The sequence below is a fragment of the Schistocerca cancellata genome, chromosome 11 (genome assembly GCF_023864275.1).
Source record: "Schistocerca cancellata isolate TAMUIC-IGC-003103 chromosome 11, iqSchCanc2.1, whole genome shotgun sequence".
Classification (NCBI taxonomy): domain Eukaryota; kingdom Metazoa; phylum Arthropoda; class Insecta; order Orthoptera; family Acrididae; genus Schistocerca; species Schistocerca cancellata.
The window spans coordinates 12,358,721-12,383,658 of NC_064636.1; the positions used below are offsets into that span (position 1 = coordinate 12,358,721).

The 24,938-nt window shown below is 43.9% G+C and overlaps 1 protein-coding gene across 1 annotated transcript in view; it reads right to left on the reverse strand.

Moving 5' to 3' along the window:
* LOC126108819 (neuralized-like protein 4) overlaps positions 1 to 24,938 on the reverse strand; it is a 339,970-nt gene that overhangs the window by 65,723 nt on the left and 249,309 nt on the right. Inside the window, exons 25-28 of the mRNA XM_049914183.1 lie at positions 14,569 to 14,661; positions 14,374 to 14,493; positions 6,381 to 6,560; positions 1,337 to 1,615 (exon numbers count right to left, since the gene is read on the reverse strand). Of these exons, the coding sequence (XP_049770140.1) occupies positions 1,337 to 1,615; positions 6,381 to 6,560; positions 14,374 to 14,493; positions 14,569 to 14,661 (672 nt within the window). The remainder of the gene's footprint in view (positions 1 to 1,336; positions 1,616 to 6,380; positions 6,561 to 14,373; positions 14,494 to 14,568; positions 14,662 to 24,938) is intronic.

Genomic DNA, 24,938 nt, shown 5'->3' on the forward strand with positions numbered 1-24,938 from the left:
CAGGAAAATTGCATTCTTCTACGTAGTATGTACAAAAAATATTTCCTGCAACTTACAATGTCAAAAGCACACCCAGCAATTAATCGTTTATCACTCCGGCATATCCAACTCACTGTATAACTTGATAAGGTTACTTACACCTTTATTTATTGATTTTTGACTCATGCTTTCCAAGTCTGTCCCTCGTTCTCGAAACCTGTGTCTGCAGATTGAAGCATCCAGGTGCAAAGGAGTTCTCAGTATCTTACACGATTGCAGGTATAAATTACAAGGATACTTTTCGTGTCTGGTCATTTACTTGTCGTGAATTATAAATGTATTATACACTGGAAATTGGAAAAAATCATACAAATAGATTTACCTTTTATCACATTTCCTTTCAAATGTAGTACGTACAAAATAATAAGACTAGTGTGGGGGGGAAAAAAAAAAATCTCGAGCGAGATTCGATCCACCGACTGTGGAGGTTCGACACTGACCACATACCTAATGATACTGTGGTACATCGTGCTCAATGTCGCAATGCACCGCTGTATCACTGACACATAAAACTACTTCTCTTTTGTCTTTTCTCAAAATTATCTAGGGGATATGCCTTCCTGCACGTACCTTATGCTGTTGTAGTAGACTATTAAAAGTGAACGAAGTTCGAAGTAAATCTGTAATCCAAACGTCGTGGCCTTCCCTCGTAAGTGGAACTTGAGGAAATAGAAATATGTGATAGAATTAGAATGAAGGAGGGAATCAGTTTAGACAAGAAGAGAATAGGAGCTTTTCATATGCAGGGCTGCAGAAAAATGATGAAAATTAGACGGGTAGATCAGGTAACTGACGAGGACGTACTGAAAGGAGCTGGGGAGAAAAGAAATTTGTGGCACAACCTGACCGGGAGAAGGGATAGGTCAACAGGACACATTCTGACACACTAACAGATCACCAGTTTACTACCGGGTGAAGTGAGACAGGTAAAAATTGTAAATGGAGACAGAGACAAAAACAGTAAGCAGATTCAGGAAGATGTAAGTTACAGTCGTTATTCGGAGACGACGAGGTTTGTACGGGATAGAGTAGCACAGAGAGCTGCACCAAACCAGTGTTCGGACTGAAGAACACGACAACATCGGACAAAAATATCTGCCTGTATTCTCGTAGGCCGTTCGAACATTTTATACTCCGAGAGCAATCTCGAGTCGTCTGATGCATTTATAGCATCTGCGGACACCGGCACAACAGAGACTAGTAAACAGTTCACTATAAGAGTTGGACTCGTAGAGAAGTAGAGTGGGGCCCGTATACCTAGACCCGCTCGCGGGGAACAGTGGGAAGACGCACTCACCTCGTCCTGTTGTGCGCCGGCCCCGCGCTTCGCCTCGGCCTGCGCCTCCACCTTCTCCTTCTCGTCGCACTCCAGGTCCGCCTTCTCGCTGAGGCCGTCCCGGTCCTCCGCGTCGTCCACCTCCGCGACGTAGGCTGCGGCGGCCGCCGCGGGCGGTCCGACCCCCGCCTGCTCGGCCGCGGCTACCGCCTCCGCGCCGTCGTCCTCCTCCGTGCCGAGCGGCAGGGCGGGAGCCTCGTCGGGCGTTGCGCTCTCGCCCGGGCCGCCGACGATGCGGACCTGGACGGTGTAACCACTCCGTGTCATTCAATACGATCACGACGGCATCCCTCGACCGACGTTAACACTCATGGTGTCACTCGCCTTCATACGTGGCAGTGGACGTTTGAAAATTCGTGACGCTTAACTCTATGGCCGTCAATCGATTTAAATGTATTTCCCGGCTGACTCTTAATTCAATTACTGCCACGGGGGTGAAGAGAAACAACACATCCTGGTGGTACCAGCATTATGCGTATTTTGATGTTCGATTAATCTGAATGGTTTGCAATGTTCCAGCGATTCTATTCGAACTCTATGCCGATGTACTGACAAGGACCATTTTCGCAGATAAACATGCCCGTACGTAATGGATGTTCAGTTTCTCAATATAGTTCGTCACACTCGCACATTATACATCCGCTGTAAGAACAATTTCATGCATTTACATTTTTGGTGTCCCACAATATTGGTTGGCTAAATATTATGACGATACGTTGCATACAACTTCCACAGATATTGTTTATCCTGTAGTCAAGACCTCGTAATGAAGCCAAAATCGTGGATAAAATTGAAATGTAGTTTGCTTATTAACACTTTTCTTTTCACTAATTAAATATGAAATACGAATTGGGGGTTGGAGGTGATGATCCTATCCTTTTTTAGTATTTTAGGTCCCCGTTAATTAATATCTGGTAGTTAATAAGCGAACTATTTTTTATGCTGGCGCATTGTTTATATCAGTTACCCCCGCAACTGTCCAAGGATAAGATTCTATTAATGTTCCGCGCACACGCGTTTCACCATTTTATAAAATATATAGCTTTCCGTTGTGCACAACTTTCGTGGGTTCCACAACCATAATAGTTTCCCAAGGGTATTTTTCCCAGCTAACACAAAGTTCGAATTATGTTGTCGGATTCATTTTCACTCCACCCGACAATAAATGTCTCTGATTACTTCGTCACACGTAATGTATTTTAAACGTGCTTGAAGAGTCTTTAAATAATCTCCTTAACAAATTTCGCAGTCACGTTCCACTTTTTCATCGACTAGCCCGATCGCGATAACTGAAGGTAGAGAGCTCAATAATGTGTTACATGTTCTTTTATATGTATTAAAAAACAAATGTGCCCCTATATCTTTCTGTCCCGCTTGGTCTTTGCTACTTTGCTTTTTATTACGTTTCATTATACTGCTTCTTAGTAATACTGTGCAGTTATTAACCTTTCGTATTACTTTCCCCTTTTTAATTCTTCCCCGATTTTAATTAATATGATGCTAATTGACACACGTGCCCGCAAAGTACCGTTATAACAGGAGCAGCACGCCGTATACCGATTTCTCGCACTTAACTTTCGCGAACGAGGTGCATCCGAGTTCTTTCCATACGGTACGGCAGACATTCGTGACACCTCTCTGACGGCAGGACAATCGCAGAACCGTCACTTCATCACTGTTTACTGACACGACACGCGTTACATCGTCAAAGTCCTTTTCTGTAGTAGAAAACAGTATACAATTTCAATTACGAGGAGGGAGGTAGGGTGTCAACTTGGCAGCTATAAATGTAAAAGGACGTCAAATGACACACCTTTCAGGTGTCTACTTTCCAAACTTATTTTATTTGGCTCCCAGTTTCAGTGATTTCCTATGCCACCTTCAGGCCCCTGACCGACGTGTACGGGATTCCACCTCAGTTTCTGGTCGAAACGGGGGCCGGCAATACTGGTATTAGTAGATTTCTGCTCGCTACAGTGCACCTTTCTACACATCAGTCGAGGGCTTGAAGGTGGCACAGTAGATCACTAAAACTAGTATCCAAATAATATAAGTTTGGAAACTAGAAAACTGAAAGGTGTTTCATTTGACATTTTGTACCGAACAGCCGAGTCCCGCAGCCATCTCTGAACGGATGGACGTACAGAGATAAATATTAAAAGCTACTAGCAGACATACCGGTGTTCGAGAAACGGGAAAATATGACGATGTAGACCATTAAATGTGTAGCGTCTGACTTACATTGCTAGTGTGACGTCATCTGGAATTCGGACACGCAAATCTGGAAAATTGGTAATGTGGCAGTACGCCCCCAACCTACCGCAATGCACTGTGACTGACGGCCGAAAGGGCAACAGAGACTACCCCAGCTTCGAATCTCTCCCTAAGATTTAAATTTCCTCGAAAACACTGTCTCAACCGCTCATCTGGAGGCACAACTCAGATAATAACCTCCTTGTCTGTTGAAAATGTTACTGCACCTGCAGATTTCTACTGGGTAATTTTTTTGTGCGGTCATACCTTCACATTACCGATTTCCCGCATTTGCACACGCGAATCCCTCTGTCCACACGACACCGTTTCCCAGTGACGTCAGCTCCCGAAGTCAAAGTCGAGCGCCACTACAACACTCTACCTTTCTAGGGAGGCGACTGTGGGCCGGGTGTGATATCTCGTCACTTTATAGTTATCGAAAAAAAGTTGGTCCACTGTAATACGAGACACAATTTAGGTCGAACGAATGACGATACAGCTACAGTAGTTTGGTTCGAGTCGTAAGCTTAGCAGTTAAGCTCTACCAGGTAGCCGTTGCTATGTGTCAGGCGCTCCGTCCGTATTTATACGGGTACCCTTCCTTTTTCACGTGCTTCGTCTGGTTTGAATCGATAGCGAAACAATGGCAAGAGACTGCTATTTGTTGTTACTTACACTGCTGCTTTCTTTGATAATCAACAAGAACCAAATAATAGAGTGCGTATGATAGAAGATGTTCTGAACGAGAGTTAGCGAAAATTTTTCTCCGTTTGAAAATCTTTGCAGACGCCCCTTTAGTACATTACATTCCGCACAGAAATTAGTCATCTTAGATTTAAAAATCTAGTCAATTGCCATGCCTCATTTCTGACTATCACTATTAGGCATAAGAACAATATGAATATAAACATGACATGATATGTATATTCTTCCGCATTTGCTGTTGTCTACTCTAGTTTCGTAGTTTATTCGGCAGACAGGATTTAAATGAGATAGCAGCAAACATGAAAGAATACATGGCAAAATGTTTATATTTGCATTATTCTTATGGTTTAGAGAATACTGCATGTGATTCACAATTCATAAAAGTTCGTGTCAGCAACCATCTCTTCTCACAGGTAGTAAAAAATTCAGAACATACGAGTTGGCCATATTGACAAACATCCCAAACATTCTTGCCAGTCGGATTTTCATAGTACATTGAAATGCTGCTACATTCGAAGATAAACAATAAGGAATTTGCATTTCTTCGATGGATAATGTATGAAAATGCAGTGGTCGAAAGTCGAGGTGGAGAAAAAAGCCCGTTTTCCACCTTTTTTTAAAATTTATTGATTGACGCAGAGATTTTGTCACCAGTATTGTGCCTATAAAGCATGCCTGTGTTAGCGCTACATATATTATGCGGCAGAAGTTAGTTGTGGCGGCACCTACCAACATTTTCCAGAACTTCCGCTTGCTTTGCACTCAATTCTAAGCTGCAGGCGGTTTTTTGGATTACAAAAACTGGAAAAAAAAAGTGCGGCTTAGATTCGAGTAAATACGGTAGTAATCGATGACCGTTAAAATATTGCGATCTGGACTATCGAACATTAAAAATTCTTTATACAAAATCCTGCAAGAATTTCACAGATCGCTCAACTCCGCCCTGACAGTGTACGGAAATGGTGGAAGCTAGAATTCCAAGTAACGTTACGCGACCGATGACCATGTTAAACGTCACTATAAAGGAAACGTGTTTCGCTCCAGTCAGTCATCTCTGACAAACAATCTCTGAAAGCTCAAGTTTTAATTTGTCGTCTGAACACCGAGGAGATTTTATACGAGGATGCCTCTGTGTCACTACCTGTACATGTCAGAAAATTCACCATATTGTCTGCTGTAACTTAGCAAAAAAACCACACCTCTATATATTTACATGTTTCAGAAATGAAATAATTGATGTACGTTCCTTCCGATCCTTACCTTATTGAACCGAGTGTGTCATGCCATTATCAAGAGGAAATATGTTAATTATCAAATTATTTGCATAGACAGTGAATTGTAAATTTCAGACTGGTTATCCTAGTTAATTGTTGCACTTAATAAGCTTACACCAACTGTAGTAACGTAATAATAGACTGAAGTAATAAATTTGATTATTAAGGTCTATTTCAAAATACATATTCAGCTGAAGTTAGTTCAAGGATATTTCACGAAACTATAAAGTTTATTCCACCTGACAATCGCCCAATTAATTTTTCTGGAACAGTTTGTACTGGTGACGTGTGGTTTTTTTGCCAGAAGAGAGTAGTGTGAAAACGAATGCCGCAAACTACCGCGAGCCGCGGAAGAGCCCAGGCCACGAGGGTGTCGAACTTCCCAGGTCGTCGTCGGACGTCGTCAAAGGAAGAGATATTCTGCTTTCCCTTTGTCAACAGATTGATCGAGTTTCGAAAGGTTCGTGTGAAACGTATAGGCGGGTGACATATTATGTGGGACCCGATGCCTGTAATACTTCCACAGTTATTAAAAAGTTGTTAAACGCCAAAACCAATAGTTCATCATTAATATAGATAAAAAGTAGTAAAGATATAGGAAAGGAAGAGTTGCGGCGTCAGCACGAAAAGTGATACATCGCTCAGCAACGAAGGAGGACGTAAACAGCAGGCGTTACATGGTGAAAACAAATCAACTGATAAAATAGTAAGTCTGTAATTCAGCATAAAGCCACGTAACACTGCAGTAGTTGTCCCTAAAAAACCAAACCCACCTGCTGGCACTGGCCGTACACGTCGACGAGGGCGTGCAGGTGCGCGGGCAGGTCCTGAGCGGCGACCCCCTGGTCCGCCCCGTTCACCCACAAGTGCAGCCGGCCGGCCGCGTCCACCGACACGCCCACCACGTCCCCCACTCCCAGCGAGTCCAAGTTGGGGCCGTACTGCCCTCGGATCTGCCGGCAGCCGGTGAGCAACTCGTAAACAGACACCGGGGGTGAGAGAACGGAGGAGGGGGATCTTGCAGAGTCACCCTCTGACACTACCAAATTACTACAAAAATACAGGCACTGTTATAAACAACAACAAAAACAAATTACAGGGTGTATATGTGAACAAAGAAAAAATTTCCCGGATTTTTCTCGGATTTCCTGGTTGAAAATACACATTCTCCCGGGTGAAAATACACTTTTTCAGTGTTAAGTGACAGTACACTCTTCCTCGGCACTGTAAAACTCGTCAATCCTTTGAATGTTTACAGTTTTATATACCGACGTAGAATTTCCCGGCACATTAGAGAATGAAACTCAGGGAGGGAAAAACACGTTTTCGAAGACCTTTTATGTGCTGCAACACGTACACTGCATATTTTCGTATTACAAAAGTATAAATTTGAATTCCACCAAACACCGCATGTCATTTTCCGAAGCATTGAAATCGAGATTGCGATGTGCTTTTGTAAGCCAGTCATAGCTCGTGTCACGTGATATCGCCAGCTGATGACAGCAGAGGACACGTGATGTAGTCAGCCGATAGCAAGATCACTCTTAAGTAGTGCGAACACGTAAATAAGAAAAGTTCACGGTTTAAGTTAAGAAAATTTTGAACAACAATGTAAATGTCTGATCTGGGCTCGAAATTCTTCTAAATGGTCGTCCTCAGAGAGTTGATTTTTAATGGAGTCAAACGCTTTGTGATTTAAGAAATCCATCGTACATTCTCGCACACAGTTCATCTTGCGCAAAAGGAAATTTACTTTGAATGTAACGCTTTTCAAACCACCATTCGCAATATTTTCCCGCGACCTGTCAGAAATAGGTTCTTTTCAGCAGTTGCAAGAGAGCGCCAGGTAACAGGCGTCACCGCGCTTGCACAGCTACGGTGATGCAGGAAGCCCGTATGTTCCGTACGTGTAGAACATTAAAAGATGTTACATAATGTCATAAAAGAAACAAGACATCAGAGAATATTTCAAGAGCATCGGAATTTCGTGAACCATGCTAAAATGCATAATTCGGCTAAGCCTTTGTATGTCCATATTCGGATGTAAATTTTCTTGGAGTACCAGTGTTGTATTATCTCATATTTGGTTCTTTATTATGGCATAATGCCATACATGCATTTGAAATGCAGCAAACAGTTGAAACCAGCCAAGAGTGTGAAATTAAACACTTCATTTCAAATAAATTGACTGCCCCAGCAAAAAAGATTAATAAAAGCCAAACCTCTTTAGTAAACCGACAAAAATAACTTCATTGTTCTGCAAGGCGATTAATACTTGACTGTCAGAAAAGTGGAAATAAAATCTGAAACTAATAACATATTTTGGCCTTCCGTTACTAAGCGGAAGCCCCAGATTTACTTAATTTCCGAACTGGGGCAATATTAGGTAGTGGCGACCAGCCACATTTCTGTAACCAGAAGCGGGAGAAGTACTACTCATACGCGACTAAACTGCGCAGGTGCAAGAGCCTGCCCGCAACTACTCAAACGACTCTTAATTTAAACACTTGTCATGTCACGCTCATCGGAGGCAATTTGTTGTTATGAAGCATTGAAGTCTTCCCAAAGCCTTTGACACGATTTTCAGTTGGCAGATGCTTGTATGAGCACTGTTTTGTTGTTGTATATGGTGCATTTCCTTTGCAACTCCAGTTTTATTTTCGTTTTTTTCTCCCCTATAGTTCATGTTTTGTTGCTGCAGTATTATTCTCCAGTAGTGGGATACAGTAATATCCTTCTTTAGAGTATTGGTTCTTGCCAGTCAAAATCACAAAAATTTAACTGAAAACCAAAACAATGAAAAACAATTCCCGGTTTTCTCCCGGATGAAAAAATTCCCGGGTTTTCCCCGGATCTCCCGGTTGACCCGGGTTGTATAAACCCTGAATTATTATGTATTATTTACACTGTGAAAACAAAAGCAACATTAGTTATTTTATAAATATTGTGCTGTATGTCACTCCAGTAGAGTGATGTGTTACCCAACATCTACCAAACACACAGATAACAATTGCAGTAATAGGAACGGTTCGCAAGTTAAATAGTTTGGAATCGGATACTGTTCGTAGGTTTTTCTCATCGTCTTTGCACTTGAACGGATACAGCCATCGTCGAGGTGGGATAAAATTGCAGCATTGTGACAAGTTGTTGTACCTAGTGGGCATTGCATTTCTTCCGTGCTATTATGTCCTGGCTCGGAGATGTGGGGTATGTCACTGAGGTAACAGTGTGCAGTGTCAACACCCACGAAGTCACAGCGAACAAAAGATGTATACAGAAATATGCCAAAAACATATTAATCTGTCACATTTCTACCTATCAACTTGACGTTTACATTCAGCTCGAGAGGTAAGCAGTTAATGAAATTTTCCGTCAAAAGGAATATTAATTGAAACAGCTACTGTAAATGAGAGCAAGAACATATTTCACATTAATTGTAGAAGTGTTGTATTTAGCTATAGAAATGCATAATATGCTAAGCTCTGTACTTCCTGCATTTACTGCAGGATTTTGAAAAGTGGTCTCAGCTTCTACTCCCTATGGTCAATACGAATTAAAAAGTGACCCAAGCAATACCCAATAATCATCAGCATTCGTGAACATTTTCAGCATTAGCTAATAGGTATTACTAACGAAAAGGAGAAAATGTGAAAGAGAGAGAGAGAGAGAGAGAGAGAGAGAGAGAGAGAGAGAGAGAGAGATGGGGTAGGTCAAGAGGTGTGTGTATGGAGGGGGCCAGGTAGGGAGGAGGGGGCAGGTAGGGAGGGGGGGCAGGTAGGGAAGGGGGGCAGGTAGGGAGGGGGGGCAGGTAGGGAGGGGGGGCAGGTAGGGAGGGGGGGCAGGTAGGGAGGGGGGCAGGTAGGGAGGGGGGCAGGTAGGGAGGGGGGGCAGGTAGGGAGGGGGGGCAGGTAGGGAGGGGGGGCAGGTAGGGAGGGGGGCAGGTAGTGAGGGGGGGCAGGTAGGGAGGGGGGGCAGGTAGTGAGGGGGGGCAGGTAGGGAGGGGGGGCAGGTAGGGAGGGGGGCAGGTAGGGAGGGGGGGCAGGTAGGGAGGGGGGGCAGGTAGGGAGGGGGGGCAGGTAGGGAGGGGGGGCAGGTAGGGAGGGGGGGCAGGTAGGGAGGGGGGGCAGGTAGGGAGGGGGGGCAGGTAGGGAGGGGGGGCAGGTAGGGAGGGGGGGCAGGTAGGGAGGGGGGGCAGGTAGGGAGGGGGGGCAGGTAGGGAGGGGGGGCAGGTAGGGAGGGGGGGCAGGTAGGGAGGGGGGGCAGGTAGGGAGGGGGGGCAGGTAGGGAGGGGGGGCAGGTAGGGAGGGGGGGCAGGTAGGGAGGGGGGGCAGGTAGGGAGGGGGGGCAGGTAGGGAGGGGGGGCAGGTAGGGAGGGGGGGCAGGTAGGGAGGGGGGGCAGGTAGGGAGGGGGGGCAGGTAGGGAGGGGGGGCAGGTAGGGAGGGGGGGCAGGTAGGGAGGGGGGCAGGTAGGGGGGCAGTGGGCATCCAGGCACCAGATGGCATGGGGCCCAGTGACCGGAGTGGGGGGAGGGCAGATGGAATGGGGGGGCAGAGGGTATGGGGGGGCAGAGGGTATGGGGGGCAGAGGGTACAGGTGGGTCAGAGGGTGTGGGTGAGGTCCCCAGAGGGGGTGTAGGGGTTATGGAAGAGGGTGTGAGGTGTGAGGGAGGTCCCCAGAGAGGGTGCGGGGGCTCCCCTATGCCTCCTCTATGTGGTGATTAGCAATCTATCCTTTCCATACTGTTGTTAACGAACAGGTAATGAACGTAATAAGGAAGACAAGACATTTTTGAGTGGTCAGCTAAAAGAGGAACTGGTGATACAATAGATACTGTCCCTTCGAGGCCTCGTCAATTTGGTAACAGAAGGGAGGGTAGTGTTCAGTCGGAGGAGCAATAAATGAGAGGGGGGCTGGTGTTCATCCCCAAGTCAACCAACCGAGGCAATTAAGGCACACACCAATTATTGCTCTGAAATACTTCAGGTTATACACGTTTCACAATGTCCTTAGAAACGCGACCGCGGTCAACTTCACCTACCGTGAAGTATAACCTCGTATGGAAAATAACAACTAAGTAAAGCGAGGGAGTTGCTTCAAATGTCGTAAGATATATCAGCCATTAGTAGCACTACAATTTGGAATTCTTTTAAGGCCCCTAAATGTGAGTTGCAAGTGTCAACCATTGAAAGGTTGAAATGAAAGATACAACTACAACACTAATGCTACAACAAATTTGATCTCTAGCTAGATACCCAAGTGACTGCCCTATTAACAACTTCAGAAATCAGTGACACTCAGGTAAACATAACCTGGAAACCTACTGAAGCACGAACAATTACTCACACTTTGTGGAAGGACAATTAGTATGTGCACCACCACCTATTATTATGTATTAGAAAAACCTGGTGAACTACGTCCATTCGATTCCAGATGCACTGCTATATAATCACGAGCAACGTCACCCTATTACTACTAACCGACGCGCAACTTACGGAAATAGTTGCCACTGGAATGAGTACGCTTATACGGCATTCCATTCCACTTCTCACAAATATAACTAACACTGATAGACTTGTTGACAGTGAAATGACAACGATGTATCATCAGCATACCAAACTTAACAGTTCCTCGGCTAATCAGCGCAGCACTTAAAACAACGTATACATTTAAAGAACAACAATTAAAGCAACACTAACCACAACCACACAAACATCAAATGAATTCTGCTCGATGAAAAGTATCAGAGCACAGTGACATATCATTCAGAGTGATAAATTCTTAGTCCCTGCTCGTATTCCCTTAAAAATATCAATAATGAGCAGAAAACACAACATCGCTGAACTTGGAAGTACTGGTAGCCAGAACTGAGGCTTCAAAGGACATCACACAAGCATCCACAAAGGTTTCACCTGGCTCATTCGTTGGCACAGCAATTTCAACATTAGGCAAGACTATCGTTCCTGATCTATATCAACGACATAGGAGACAACTGGAGTAGCCGTCTTAGATTGTTTACAGATGATGCTGTCATTTACAGTCTTGTTAAATCATCAGATGATCAAAACTACTTACAAAATGATTTAGATAAGATATCTGTATGGTGCAATTGACGCTGAATAAAGAAAAGTGTGAAGTTATTCACACTAGTACTTAAAGAAATCAGTTAAATTTCGAATATGCAGTAAGTCACACAAATCTGAAGGCTGTAAATTCAGCTAAATACTTAGGGAATACAAGTACAAATAACCTAAATTGGAACGATCACATAGATAATATTGTGGGTAGAGCAACGCAAACACTGCGATTCACTGGCAGAACATTTCAAAGGTGCAACAGGTCTACCAAAGAGACTGTTTACACCACGCTTGTCCGCCCTATTCTGGAGTACTGCTGTGCGGTGTGGGATCGGCATCAGGTGGGACTGACGGATGACATCGAAAAAGTACAAAGAAGGGCAGCTCGTTTTGTATTATCGCGAAATAGGGGAGATAGAGACATGCTACGTGAATTGGAGTGGCAATCATTAAAACGAAGGCGTTTTTCGTTGCGACGGGATCTTCAAGAAACTTCAATCACCAGTTTTCTCCTCTGATTGCGGAAACATTCTGATGCCACCCACCTACATAGGGAGAAATGATCATCAGAATAAAACAAGAGAAATCAGGGCTCACACAGAAAAATTTAAGTGCTCATTTTTCCCACGTGCCGTTTGAGAGTGGAACAGTAGAGCGACAGCTTGAAGGTGGTTCATTAAACCCTCTGCCAAGCACTTTACTGTGAATAGCAGAGTAATCACATTGATGTAGGTGTAGACTAAGCGGACACCTATATTGGCAAAAAATTTAGTTAAAAAAAATTAGTTTCAAATCAAACTGCATCAGCGGGAAAGATTAATAAAGCCATATTTCTTTAGCAAACCGACAAAACTAACTTCATTGTTCAGCAAGGCGATTAATGCTCGACTGAAATTGCTGCCCGGGGCAGATACCCCAGTTCACTCCCAGTGAATGTGGCAGCTTGCACGCGCCAGTAAAATTTTTCCGGGTAGCATCTTGCTCCTTGCTTATACAGCTAACTGCCACAGAAGCGGGAGTATGTACATGCACGACTCAACTGCTCATACGAATCTAATGTAAACAGTTGTGACGTCATGTCCATTGGAGGCAATTTGTTGTTATGAGGCATTGCACAGTCTTCCTAAAGCCTTTGACACATTTCGCTCCTGGGAGACGCTTGTACGAGCACTGTACGTACACGGCACATTTCCTTCGCAACTTAGGTTTTATTTTAGTTTTTTCTTTTGTTCACGTTTTAGTGCTGCAGTATTATTCTGCAGTAGCGGGATGCAGTAATATCCTTTGTTAGAGTATTATTTCTTACCAGTCAAAATTACCAAAATTTAACTGAAAACCAAAACAAAAAAAATATCCCAGAATTCTAAAATATTCCCAGGTTTTTCCCAGTTTTCTCCCGGTTGTACCGGGTCGTATACATCCTGCAGGCACAAATCAGTTTAAAAAAAAAAGGGCAGTGAGGCTGACATAACATTACAAGATATTCACGAGCCACAGACAGCACGCTGGCAGAATGAAACCACGATGATCAATTTATGCAACAGGTAACTTGTTAAAGTACTCTGAGAATCAACAACAATGAGAAACTTCCTGGCAGATTAACTCGAACTCGGGACCTTTGCCTTTCGCGAGCAAGTGCTCTACCAACTGAGCTACCCGAGCACGACTCACGACCCACCCTCACAGCTTTACTTCTGCCAGTACCTCGTCTCCTACTTTCCAAACTTCACAGAAGCTCCCCTGTGTACCTTGCACAACTAGCACTCCTAAAAGAAAGGATATTGCGGAGACATAGCTTAGCCACAGCCTGGGGGGTGTTTCCAGAATGAGATTTTCACTCCGCAGAAGTAAAGCTGTGAGGACGGGTCGTGAGTCGTGCTCGGGAAGCTCAGTCGGTAGAGCACTTGCTGCGAAAGGCAAAGGTCCCGAGTTCGAGTCTCGGTCTGGCACACAGTTTTAAGCTGCCAGAAAGTTTCATATTAGCGCACACTCCGCTGCGGAGTGAAAATCTCATTCTGGAATAATAATGAGGATCGGTAGAAACTCACCTTAAAGATGATTGCCTAGCCACAGACAGGTGCATAGAAAAAATAATCATACTCACAACTGAATTTTCAGGCATAGCTTTTGCCAGAAAAGAGAGCACACACACATTCACACAATCACTCACTGACACAACTCGTGCACAGACGACAGCAGTCTCCATAATCGGATCCAAACAAACCACTCCTCACGCGTCCCTGCCTTTCGTCGGCAGCTGCCGGGCTAGTGGCAAGAAGTGGTGGCAGCAGTGACTGCAAGCTTAGGGGAGTGGTAGGAAGGGGAGAAGCAGTGGCAATGAGGGAGCAGGGAAGTGGCGCACGTACTAAAGCTGTGCCCAGCCAGCAACGATTTGTGACATCTCAATAAAGAAACCATTTCATCTACTGAGACAAAAATGTGATTTTTCCAGTTTTTTCTTCTTCTTTTTTTTTTTTTTTTTCAAATTTCCCCGATTTCCCTGACACGTTCGAGATTCTCCGATATTCTCCGATTTCCAGAACCTGTGGCAACCCCGAATAGCTACGCAGGGGTGCAGAGCCTCACACAGGACAGACTAGTCCGGAGAGCTGCTTACGACCGAGTGTCGAACTCGAGGCCACGACGACAGTCCGCAACGTGCGGCTCGTCGCTTCGCAGCCGCGTACTTACCGGGATGCCGTTCCTGAGCACGAAGTCGCCACAGATGACCCACGTGTCCCTGCCGAGGCCGAGGGCGGTGACGGGCAAGTGCGTCGAGCGCTGTGGTGCGGCGGGCCGAGGCGGCGGGGGCGGCGGCGGCGGCGGCGTGGGGGCGGACGAAGGGCCCGGCACGGGACCCGGAGGCGGCCCCGCGGCAGGAGTCGACGTGGGCGAAGGCGGAGGCGGAGGCTGCAGTGCCGCCGTCACCCCGACCAGCAGCGACGACACCCAGCGCGGATCGGTTGCCTCTATGCGGACCTGCGAGTGTCAGACGCCCTGTAATTCTGGTGCGAGGCGACAGCCCACTTTAGAACGTATAAGGGGAGGTGCCCAGGGTCGTGATCGACTTTCTCAAATCGTCTGTACGGTGGCGTATACTGGAGGCCCACCTGTCACATTTTGCAGCCACTCGTCCCAGTCGGTTATCTTTTGAGAGTAACTGATAGGAAAGTATTTCTTACGGTGTCTGAGAGGCTCAAAAATAATAGTTTTATCCAGATCGGTGACAATGCGTAGCACTTACAATACATTTTTGACGTGCCGAATGTTGGCAAATCGAATCCTGTATCGAGCTTAGAAATTTTTAGTTTTAGATCTTTACTATTATGACTTTGATCATTATTTTAATTGAATTAAATAGTTTAAACGTAATTTTTTAAATTTTTTATCCTCCACTCTGTCATATTAATCGTCAATTTTACCTTCTTATTTCCATTTATTTTATCTTCCAATCATTCATTTCTCTTTCGGTAAGTTTAGTGCGTGTCATTTTGTGGTGTTTATGCCACATCTCCGCCTACATTTTACAACATTTAGTCACGAAATAATCTTTCATTAATTACTTGGCAAGCGAAGGCCCTAGTGGGACGAATGACTACAGGGTGAGATACCTCCGAGCCTAACCTATATCCCTGGAATTCCTCCCCACCCTCGGAGACCACCCCTCGACACTGCCTGCTCTTGTGTGCTTTGTTGCAGCTCCGAGCTGCTGTCTTACTTTCAATAAAGACCACAGACAGAGAAGTTGTACCCTTTTATTCTCCACTACAGTATATTTTCGGCTGTGTAGAAATACCGAAGTATTTCCCGAACAACAGTTTCTAACATCCTCCGCGTTCGTTACAGAAACTGTTGTTCTTATTCTGTATACAGTCTCTGGTTCTCAATTCTGAAACTTTCTGTGTTCTGGAGGTATAATTCCAACATCACCATCCTTAATACTATTTTTTATAACTCCAGACCGTAAGATTACATTCTGCTCGATCAGAAGCAATCGATGACAATGTAATGTAATCGGATGGTAAAAAATCTCACCAAGTGGTAGCAGAACACACACGTAAAAGAAGGTTACAATTAGGCGAGCTCTCGGAGGTGGAGACTACTCCTTCCGGCAGGAGGGTTGAAGGGGAAGGAAGGGGGGGTGAAGGAAAAGGACTGGAGAGGTCTAGGAAAAGGAGTAGATTTCAGAGGAGTCACCCAGAACTGCGGTTCAGAGGAGGCTTACCAGATGGGAAGAGAAGGAAAGACTGACTGTTGGGGACTGAATGGGGCACAATTTGAAAACCTGAGAGCTTGAAGATGGAAGACAAGCCAACATGCAAGACAGACATTTCTACCAAAATACAGGGTGTCCAAAAAGTCTTTCCCTGATTACATAAATTGATAACTCGGGCTAGAAGTAAGACACAAATATGAAACTGGTGTCTAATTGTTCACAAACTATCAAAGTTTGTTTTACACATCAGTAAACTTCCACATGAGCACCCTCGGTAGCACGTAGCACATCTAGGCGATATTCAGTTTCCGTCCACACATTAGCCAACTTCACTGGAGGGATCGATTCGACGACTGTGGTTATTCGTTGCCGCAGGGTTTCGAGATCTGGTGCACGTGTTCGGTAGACCTCGTCCTTGACATAACCCCATAAAAAGAAGTCTAACGGGGTTACCTCAGGAGAGCGTGGAGGCCAAACCGTTGCCCCATCACGACCAATCCGCCGCCCGGGAAAGGTCGTATCGAGATAGGCGCGGACGTCCAAACCCCAATGAGGCGGTGCACCGTCTTGCTGAAACGAGACACCGAGGTGATACTGAAGCAGCCGAGGAACAGCATACAGTTGCAACACGTCCAGATACACTGCAGATGTGACGGTAGCCTCACCGAAGAAGAATGGCCCGATAATTCGATCGTGCAATAGCGCGCAGCAAACATTCATCTTTGGACTGCCTCTGGTGCACTCCGTGACCCCGCCAGGGGGTTGTGACCCCAAATGCGCACATTATGGCGATACACTAGTCCACTGACAAAAAAACGTCGCTTCGTCGGAAAAGGCAATTCGTCTGAGATAACCATCATCGTCCTCAATACGTGACAGCATTTCGACCGCAAAGTCATATCGACGTGTACTGTCATTGGGCAACAGTGGAAGTGGAAGTTTACTGATGTGTGAAAAATATTTTGATAGTTTGTAAACAATTAGACACCAGTTTCATATTTGTGTCTTACTTCTAGCCCGAGTTATCAATTTATGCAATCAGGGAAAGACTTTTCGGACACCTTGTATTGTGTACAAGTTAACAAGTGTGAAAATCTAAGTGTATTGTTCATTACAGATGTGGGAGGGGATGGCAAAAAATGAAAGATGTAGAAAACTAAAGGGGAGCAAAGAAAGAAATGGTTTCTGCGAATAAGTGCTGACACGGAAGAAATTACTGTAAATTAAGATCAGGTAGGTGGCGAGAACCGAGGATGCGTCGTAATGCTAGTTCCCACTGTGGAGTTCAGAGATAGTGGTGCCCGAGGGAATAATACAGGTGGCGTGTGTGCCGAAAGAGGAACTGAGTTCACGACTGTAATATTGTACAGCACGGTCTGCAACAGGAACATGTGGCATTCCACAGGTGGCTCTTCCTTACAGGGCTGGTACAGGTGGTGGTACGACAGTGCACAGGATATCTCGTAATGGGGACGGTCCCATAGATAGGAGCCGTAGGGTCTGACAAGAATATTGTGGAGACTGGGAGAGCAACGGAAAACTGTCCTAGGTGTGATGGGAAAAATTTCAGACCACGGATCTCATTTCAGGGCACGATGTTAGGAAGTCAAGGCCCTGTCAAAGTAGTCGATTAACGCATTCCAGACCGGGAAAATACTGAGTCACCGACGGTGTGCTCTGAAGCTATTTTGTGAAGGGATATGCAGTACCAGGGTGGTGTGTAATGGTCTGGGAAATCAGCTTTCGAACTAGGCCGGTGGGGTAACTACGTCCCGTGAAGGCCGAGATGAGAACGGTAGTGTATTGCCGTAAAGAGTCTGCGTCCGAACAAATACATTTGCCTCGGATGCCGAGGCTGTACGGGAGGGAACGTCTGACACGGAAAGGACGGCAACTGTCAAAATGTAAGTACAGTTGTTTGCTGGTAGGTTTAATGTGGACAGAAGTGGGTAGCTGGCCTGGCAACACACGATGTCCTGTTGCAGAGCACACTCTACAAATGACAGTCGTGACCTCGGTGCGCGTTTCGGCACACGTGGCGTCTGGATTCCTCACCCCGACACCAGTTTCTCAGAACTAGACATTGGGAACTAGCACTACAACAAGTCCTCAATTCTCACCACCCACCTGGCCTTAATTTACATTAATTTCTTCTGCTTCAGCATTTCTTCATAGTAACTATACCTTTGTTCACTCCATTTTGGTTTTCTACATCTTTCATTTCTTGACCTGTCTATTTTTTGCCATATCCCCCTCACACCTCTGTCGCATACAGTGCACTTAGCTCTTCACTCTTATTAACTCGTGCACGACTTTTTAGTAGTAATCTCTGTCTCGCATATTACCCCGTGATTCACCTTTAAGCTCTCAGGTTTTCAAATCTCGTCTGCTGCAGTCCCCAACAACAAGTCTTTCCTTCTCATCCCATATTGTAAGTCTCTCCTGGCCAGCGGTTCTGGGTGACTTTTTCTGAAATCTACCCCTTTTCCTAGACCTCTCCAGTCCTTTTCATTCACCCCTCTTCCTTCCCCTTTAACCCTTTTGCCAGAAGGAGCCTCTAGTTCAAAAGGTTGCCCGATTATTACCTCCTTTTATGTCTGTGTTCTGCCATTGCTTAGAGCTTTTTACCTATCGGCTTACATTACTCTTCTTGATCGGTATCGCACTCTTCATTTCACCTTGTGTGTGTGTGTGTGTGTGTGTGTGTGTGTGTGTGTGTGTGTGTTTCTTGGTGATTTCTAATTGGTCTTATATGTGTGCTACTTTATTGCAAAAGAGTTGGGATAAGAAGTTTAAAAGTAGGGGTGATGCGGACAACAGCATATATCAACACTGTTTTAAGCACCCCCCCTCCCTTTTTCCCAGTGTATGAAAAATGAAAATACAAGCAAGCAGATGACGGCATATTGTAGCAGCACTGAACCAGCTAGGATGTTTTTTGGATGAGACGTCAGGCAGTAATTATTGGCAGCAACAGCTGTGTCATTTGAAACAAGGATGGGAGGAGGGGGGAGGGGGGAATTACAAGTCAAGCACCTCAAATATCAGCGATCAACAACAGTTACTTCATCTCTACATAGAAGCATAAGTGAAAAGCAGTTTATATCATTGGACGTGGTGTACGTAGCTCTTTTTCGGTTTATTCTTATAGGGTAAGATGTGTCTGAACAAAGATCATCATTTGCATGATTATAATTATTTACAAAGCTGAGTCAGTTAACAAATCTCCGTCACTTAAAATTTGTAAAGAAAATTAACCGAATTATTAGAAAGCTAATGGTAACTGTAATAAATACTGGTGTCTACACAAGCGTGGAATTCCGTTGCAGTTAACTTGTTTGCAATCGTTTTTTGAAAAGATTTCATTATTACCTGCGGTAGAAATTTATTTATTTTTTCAGATCAAGTAACGCCGTTGCAATTAGTTTCTTGTGCATTAATTTGACAAGACAAGGGGATTATACACACATTCCTTCTCGGCGTACTGTTGTTGTTGTGGTCTTCAGTCCAGAGACTGGTTTGATGCAGCTCTCCATGCTACTCTATCCTGCGCAAGCTTCTTCATCTCCCAGTACCTACTGCAACCTACATCCTTCTGAATCTGCTTAGTGTATTCATCTCTTGGTCTCTCCCTACGATTTTTACCCTCCACGCTGCCCTCCAATACTAAATTGGTGATCCCTTGATGCCTCAGAACATGTCCTACCAACCGATCCCTTCTTCTGGTCAAGTTGTGCCACAAACTTCTCTTCTCCTCAATCCTATTCAATACTTCCTCATTAGTTATGTGATCTACCCATCTAATCTTGAGCATTCTTCTGTAGCACCACATTTCGAAAGCTTCTATTCTCTTCTTGTCCAAACTATTTACCGTCCATGTTTCACTTCCATACATGGCTACACTCCATACAAATACTTTCAGAAATGACTTCCTGACACTTAAATCTATACTCGATGTTAACAAATTGCTCTTCTTCAGAAACGCTTTCCTTGCCATTGCCAGTCTACATTTTATATCCTCTCTACTTCGACCATCATCAGTTATTTTGCTCCCCAAATAGCAAAACTCCTTTACTACTTTAAGTGTCTCATTTCCTAATCTAATACCCTCAACATCACCCGACTTAATTCGACTACATTCCATTATTCTCGTTTTGTTTTTGTTGATGTTCATCTTATATCCTCCCTTCAAGACACCATCCATTCCGTTCAACTGCTCTTCCAAGTCCTTTGCTGTCTCTGACAGAATTACAATGTCATCGGCGAACCTCAAAGTTTTTATTTCTTCTCCATGGATTTTAATACCTACCCCGAATTTTTCTTTTGTTTCCTTTACTGCTTGCTCAATATACAGATTGAATAACATCGGGGAGAGGCTACAACCCTGTCTTACTCCCTTCCCAACCACTGCTTCCCTTTCATGTCCCTCGACTCTTATAACTGTCATCTGGTTTCTGTACAAATTGTAAATAGCCTTCCGCTCCCTGTATTTTACCCCTGCCACCTTTAGAATTTGAAAGAGAGTATTCCAGTCAACATTCTCAAAAGCTTTCTCTAAGTCTACAAATGCTAGAAATGTAGGTTTGCCTTTCCTTAATCTTTCTTCTAAGATAAGTCGTAAGGTCAGTATTGCCTCACGTGTTCCAATATTTCTACGGAATCCAAACTGATCTTCCCTGAGTTCGGCTTCTACTAGTTTTTCCATTCGTCTGTAAAGAATTTGTGTTAGTATTTTGCAGCTGTGGCTTATTAAACTGATTGTTCGGTAATTTTCACATCTGTCAACACCTGCTTTCTTTGGTATTGGAATTATTCTATTCTTCTTGAAGTCTGAGGGTATTTCGCCTGTTTCATACATCTTGCTCACCAGATGGTAGAGTTTTGTCAGGACTGGTTCTCCCAAGGCCGTCAATAGTTCCAATGGAATGTTGTCTACTCCGGGGGCCTTGTTTCGACTCAGGGCTTTCAGTGCTCTGTCAAACTCTTCACGCAGTATCGTATCTCCCATTTCATCTTCATCTACATCGTCTTCCATTTCCATAATATTGTCCTCAAGTGCATCGCCCCTGTATAGACTTTCTATATACTCCTTCCACCTTTCTGCTTTCCCTTCTTTGCTTAGAACTGGGTTTCCATCTGAGCTCTTGATGTTCATACAAGTGGTTCTCTTATCTCCAAAAGTCTCTTTAATTTTCCTGTAGGCAGTATCTATCTTACCCCTAGTGAGATACGCCTCTACATCCTTACATTTGTCCTCCAGCTATCCCTGCTTAGCCATTTTGCACTTCCTGTCGATCTCATTTTTGAGACGTTTGTATTCCTTTTTGCCTGCTTCATGCTTCATTTACTGCATTTTTATATTTTCTCCTTTCATCAATTAAATTCAATATTTCTTCTGTTACCCAAGGATTTCTACTAGCCCTCGTCTTTTTACCTACTTGATCCTCTGCTGCCTTCACTACTACCTCCCTCAAAGCTAACCATGCTTCTTCTACTGTATTTCTTTCCCCCATTCCTGTCAATTTTTCCTTATGCTCTCCCTGAAATTCTGTACAACCTCTGGTTCTTTCAGTTTATCCAGGTCCCATCTCCTTAAGTTCCCACCTTTTTGCAGTTTCTTCAGTTTTAATCTACTGTTCATAACCAATAGATTGTGGTCAGAGTCCACATCTGCCCCTGGAAATGTCTTACAATTTAAAACCTGGTTCCTAAATCTGTCTTACCATTATATAATCTATCTGATACCTTTTAGTGTCTCCAGGGTTCTTCCATGTATACAACCTTCTATCATGATTCTTAAACCAAGTGTTAGCTATGATTAAGTTGTGCTCTGTGCAAAATTCTACCAGGCGGCTTCCTCTTTCATTTCTTAGCCCCAATCCATATTCACCTACGACGTTTCCTTCTCTCCCTCTTCCTACACTCGAATTCCAGTCACCAATGACTATTAAATTTTCGTCTCCCTTCACTGTCTGAATAATTTCTTTTATTTCATCATACATTTCTTCAATTTCTTCGTCATCTGCAGAGCTAGTTGGCATATAAACTTGTACTACTGTAGTAGGTGTGGGCTTCGTATCTATCTTGGCCACAATAATGCGTTCACTATGCTGTTTGTAGTAGCTTACCCGCATTCCTATTTTCCTATTCATTATTAAACCTACTCGTGCATTACCCCTATTTGACTTTGTGTTTATAACCCTGTAGTCACCTGACCAGAAGTCTTGTTCCTCCTGCCACCGATCTTCACTAATTCCCACTACATCTAACTTTAACCTATCCATTTCCCTTTTTAAATTTTCTAACCTACCTGCCCGATTAAGGGATCTGACATTCCACGCTCCGATCCGTAGAACGCCAGTTTTCTTTCTGCTGATAACGACATCCTCTTGAGTAGTCCCCGCCCGGAGATCCGAATGGGGGACTATTTTACCTCCGGAATATTTTACCCAAGAGGACGCCATCATCATTTAAACATACAGTAAAGCTGTATGCCCTCGGGAAAAATTACGGCCGTAGTTTCCCCTTGCTTTCAGCCGTTCGCAGTACCAGCACAGTAAGGCCGTTTTGGTTATTGTTACAAGGCTCGGCGTACTAAATGACAAGAATCAGTTCCATAATTTTTTCTATCAGACAATTACTGTAACCAAGTATTAATTTTCTTCATAATTTTACACGCAGCATTGGCAGAACTTCACACTGACCCAGCAGGTAAGCTGAGATTTTTATCTTTCAGTTATGTTCCACCAATGCCCACTTAAGATGCAGAGAGGACTCTCGGTGTGTTCCACATACTACGAGTGTTTTGTTTGTGACTGGTCGTGGTACAATTATTCTGAAGTATTTTCAAATATCTCTGTCACAACACTTTGGCACATTAGTAAGTTAGTTGCCAACTTTTAGATTTCTGAGCTCTGACAAGTATCACAATTTTGCAGAAATAATACATATGTTACTGAACAAATAATTTATATAAAAATATAAGACTGACAAAGTCCTTATAAAAATGTTAGTACTGGAATAAATTTCAGTGTGTACAATTTTCAATACAAGACGAGATTATGTTAAGAGTGACATTTAATCACACCAAAATACTTGGTAATATTATTGCATACAAGGCACACCTGTTACACTAAACTCTGTATTTGCATGTGACCGAAAAACCTCTGTGCAATCATCAGAGGGTTTTCTTTATCCAATTCTGTGAAATGTGAATATATTTTACGTGATAACCAATCTATGAAAATTAGGCCTGCACACGGTTGTTAATTTTACATTATATGGCTTTATAGGCCTATTTGTACATTATCCTGTACTGATACCCTCTCGTCTGCAATCGAGCAACGTTAATGTGAATTTTGTTGTGCCCGGATATTTTGTGCATACATTTGCTATTACTTATGTTTTGCTGGGCAAATTCTTTTTCTTTTGCATTCTGATGAGTTACTGAGATCCACTCACAAATATTACATACAATTTACAGAATTTTGGTTGTAACAAATGCTTTTCACTTCACCAAAACACAGAGTAAACATTGTTACTGTGTGTACCATCCTAGTCAGTGTCTGCATATTCTCTGTTGAAGACCTTTTTGGGTGTTTTGTCCAAATCTGTTGCAGACCTTTTTGGCTGAAAGCTCACTTGTTTGACAGTCTTTTTGTTGTGCCTACCCGCTACTCAGCATCTCCACTTTATAGTGAGTACAAATTCATCATTTTCATAATACTGTCATTATTCCATCCTGAATTTTCCACTGCTTGATTTTGCCTAACAGTTTTCCTTCCATCCTGTAACCCAATGTTGTTTTCCTTTGCTACTATTTTCTAAAATATTACCATACTCAGTCTCTCACTTTTTTTTTCCCTCCCGTGTCTCACTTGTCGCCTCAAAACTGCACCGTGTACTCTTACGAGCCGTGCTGTATCGACTGTCTAAGCCACACACGACACTGTTACAAGACCGTACTCCCTGTGGGTGCAGCATCTCACGTGTCACATTCCTCCCACCGATATTATTAATCCAGGGCTTAACAACTGGCCGGTTTTGAGCGTGAGTACTCACGTCTGCTCAGGCACGTGCTCGCGAGCAGGTGCAAGGTTGCAGAGTAGGGAGGGAGGGGAAATGCGCGCGCGCACATTTGAATAGGGCGGCAGTGTGCCTATTGAATTCGCGCCGACTGTGTAACGTTTAAAGTACTACGATCAGCTGTTAACAGCCACTTCGCTGGTTAAGAATCATGTCAAGCCACCGTTGTGTAACCCCAGCCATGCTTTCGCACTTCAACCCCCATTGGGAGGAATTTTATCTGTTTAAAGAAAAAAATTGTGTTGCAAAATGTTTAGTATGTCACAAAACGCTGAATTCTTTTAGGAAATTTAATTTGCAGCGACATTATAAGTCGTACCACGCGAAAGACTACGGAAGTGGAAAATGTGATGGACCATATTGTGCACAGGAAGTTATTAAACTTAAAAGGAAGCTATCCGAAGAAGATCTGGACGACGAAGAAAAATCAACTGAGGCAGCTCTCAGAGTGGGTTACAAAATTGCTTTGCTTTTAGCAAAATCCCTGTGCCCCTTCACTGATGGTGACTTAATATAAGAATGTTTGGTAGTTGCAGCAGAACATTTGTGTCAATCTCAAGTTGAACAGTTTCGGAATGTGCCATTATCTAACACGACCATTATGCGTCGCACACAGGACATGACAGATGACGTCCAGAGCCAGCTTGCAAATATGTGTAAAGATTTTATGGCGTATTCTCTAGCTCTGGACGAAAGTGTTGATATCACTGGAACAGCGCAGCTTGCCATATTTATTAGAGGTGTCGATAGAGATCTTCAGGTGAGGGAGGAGCTCCTCGATGTAGCCGTGAAGAACACTACAACCGGAGGTGATATTTTTAGTAGTGTTGAAGAAAGTGTTGAAAATATAGGATTGTCGTGGAATTCTTTAGTTTCAGTGTCTACAGACGGTGCACCAGCGATGACAGGGGGAAAAAAAAAAAATCAGGTTTCGTTGCACTGTTGAAGGAGAAAG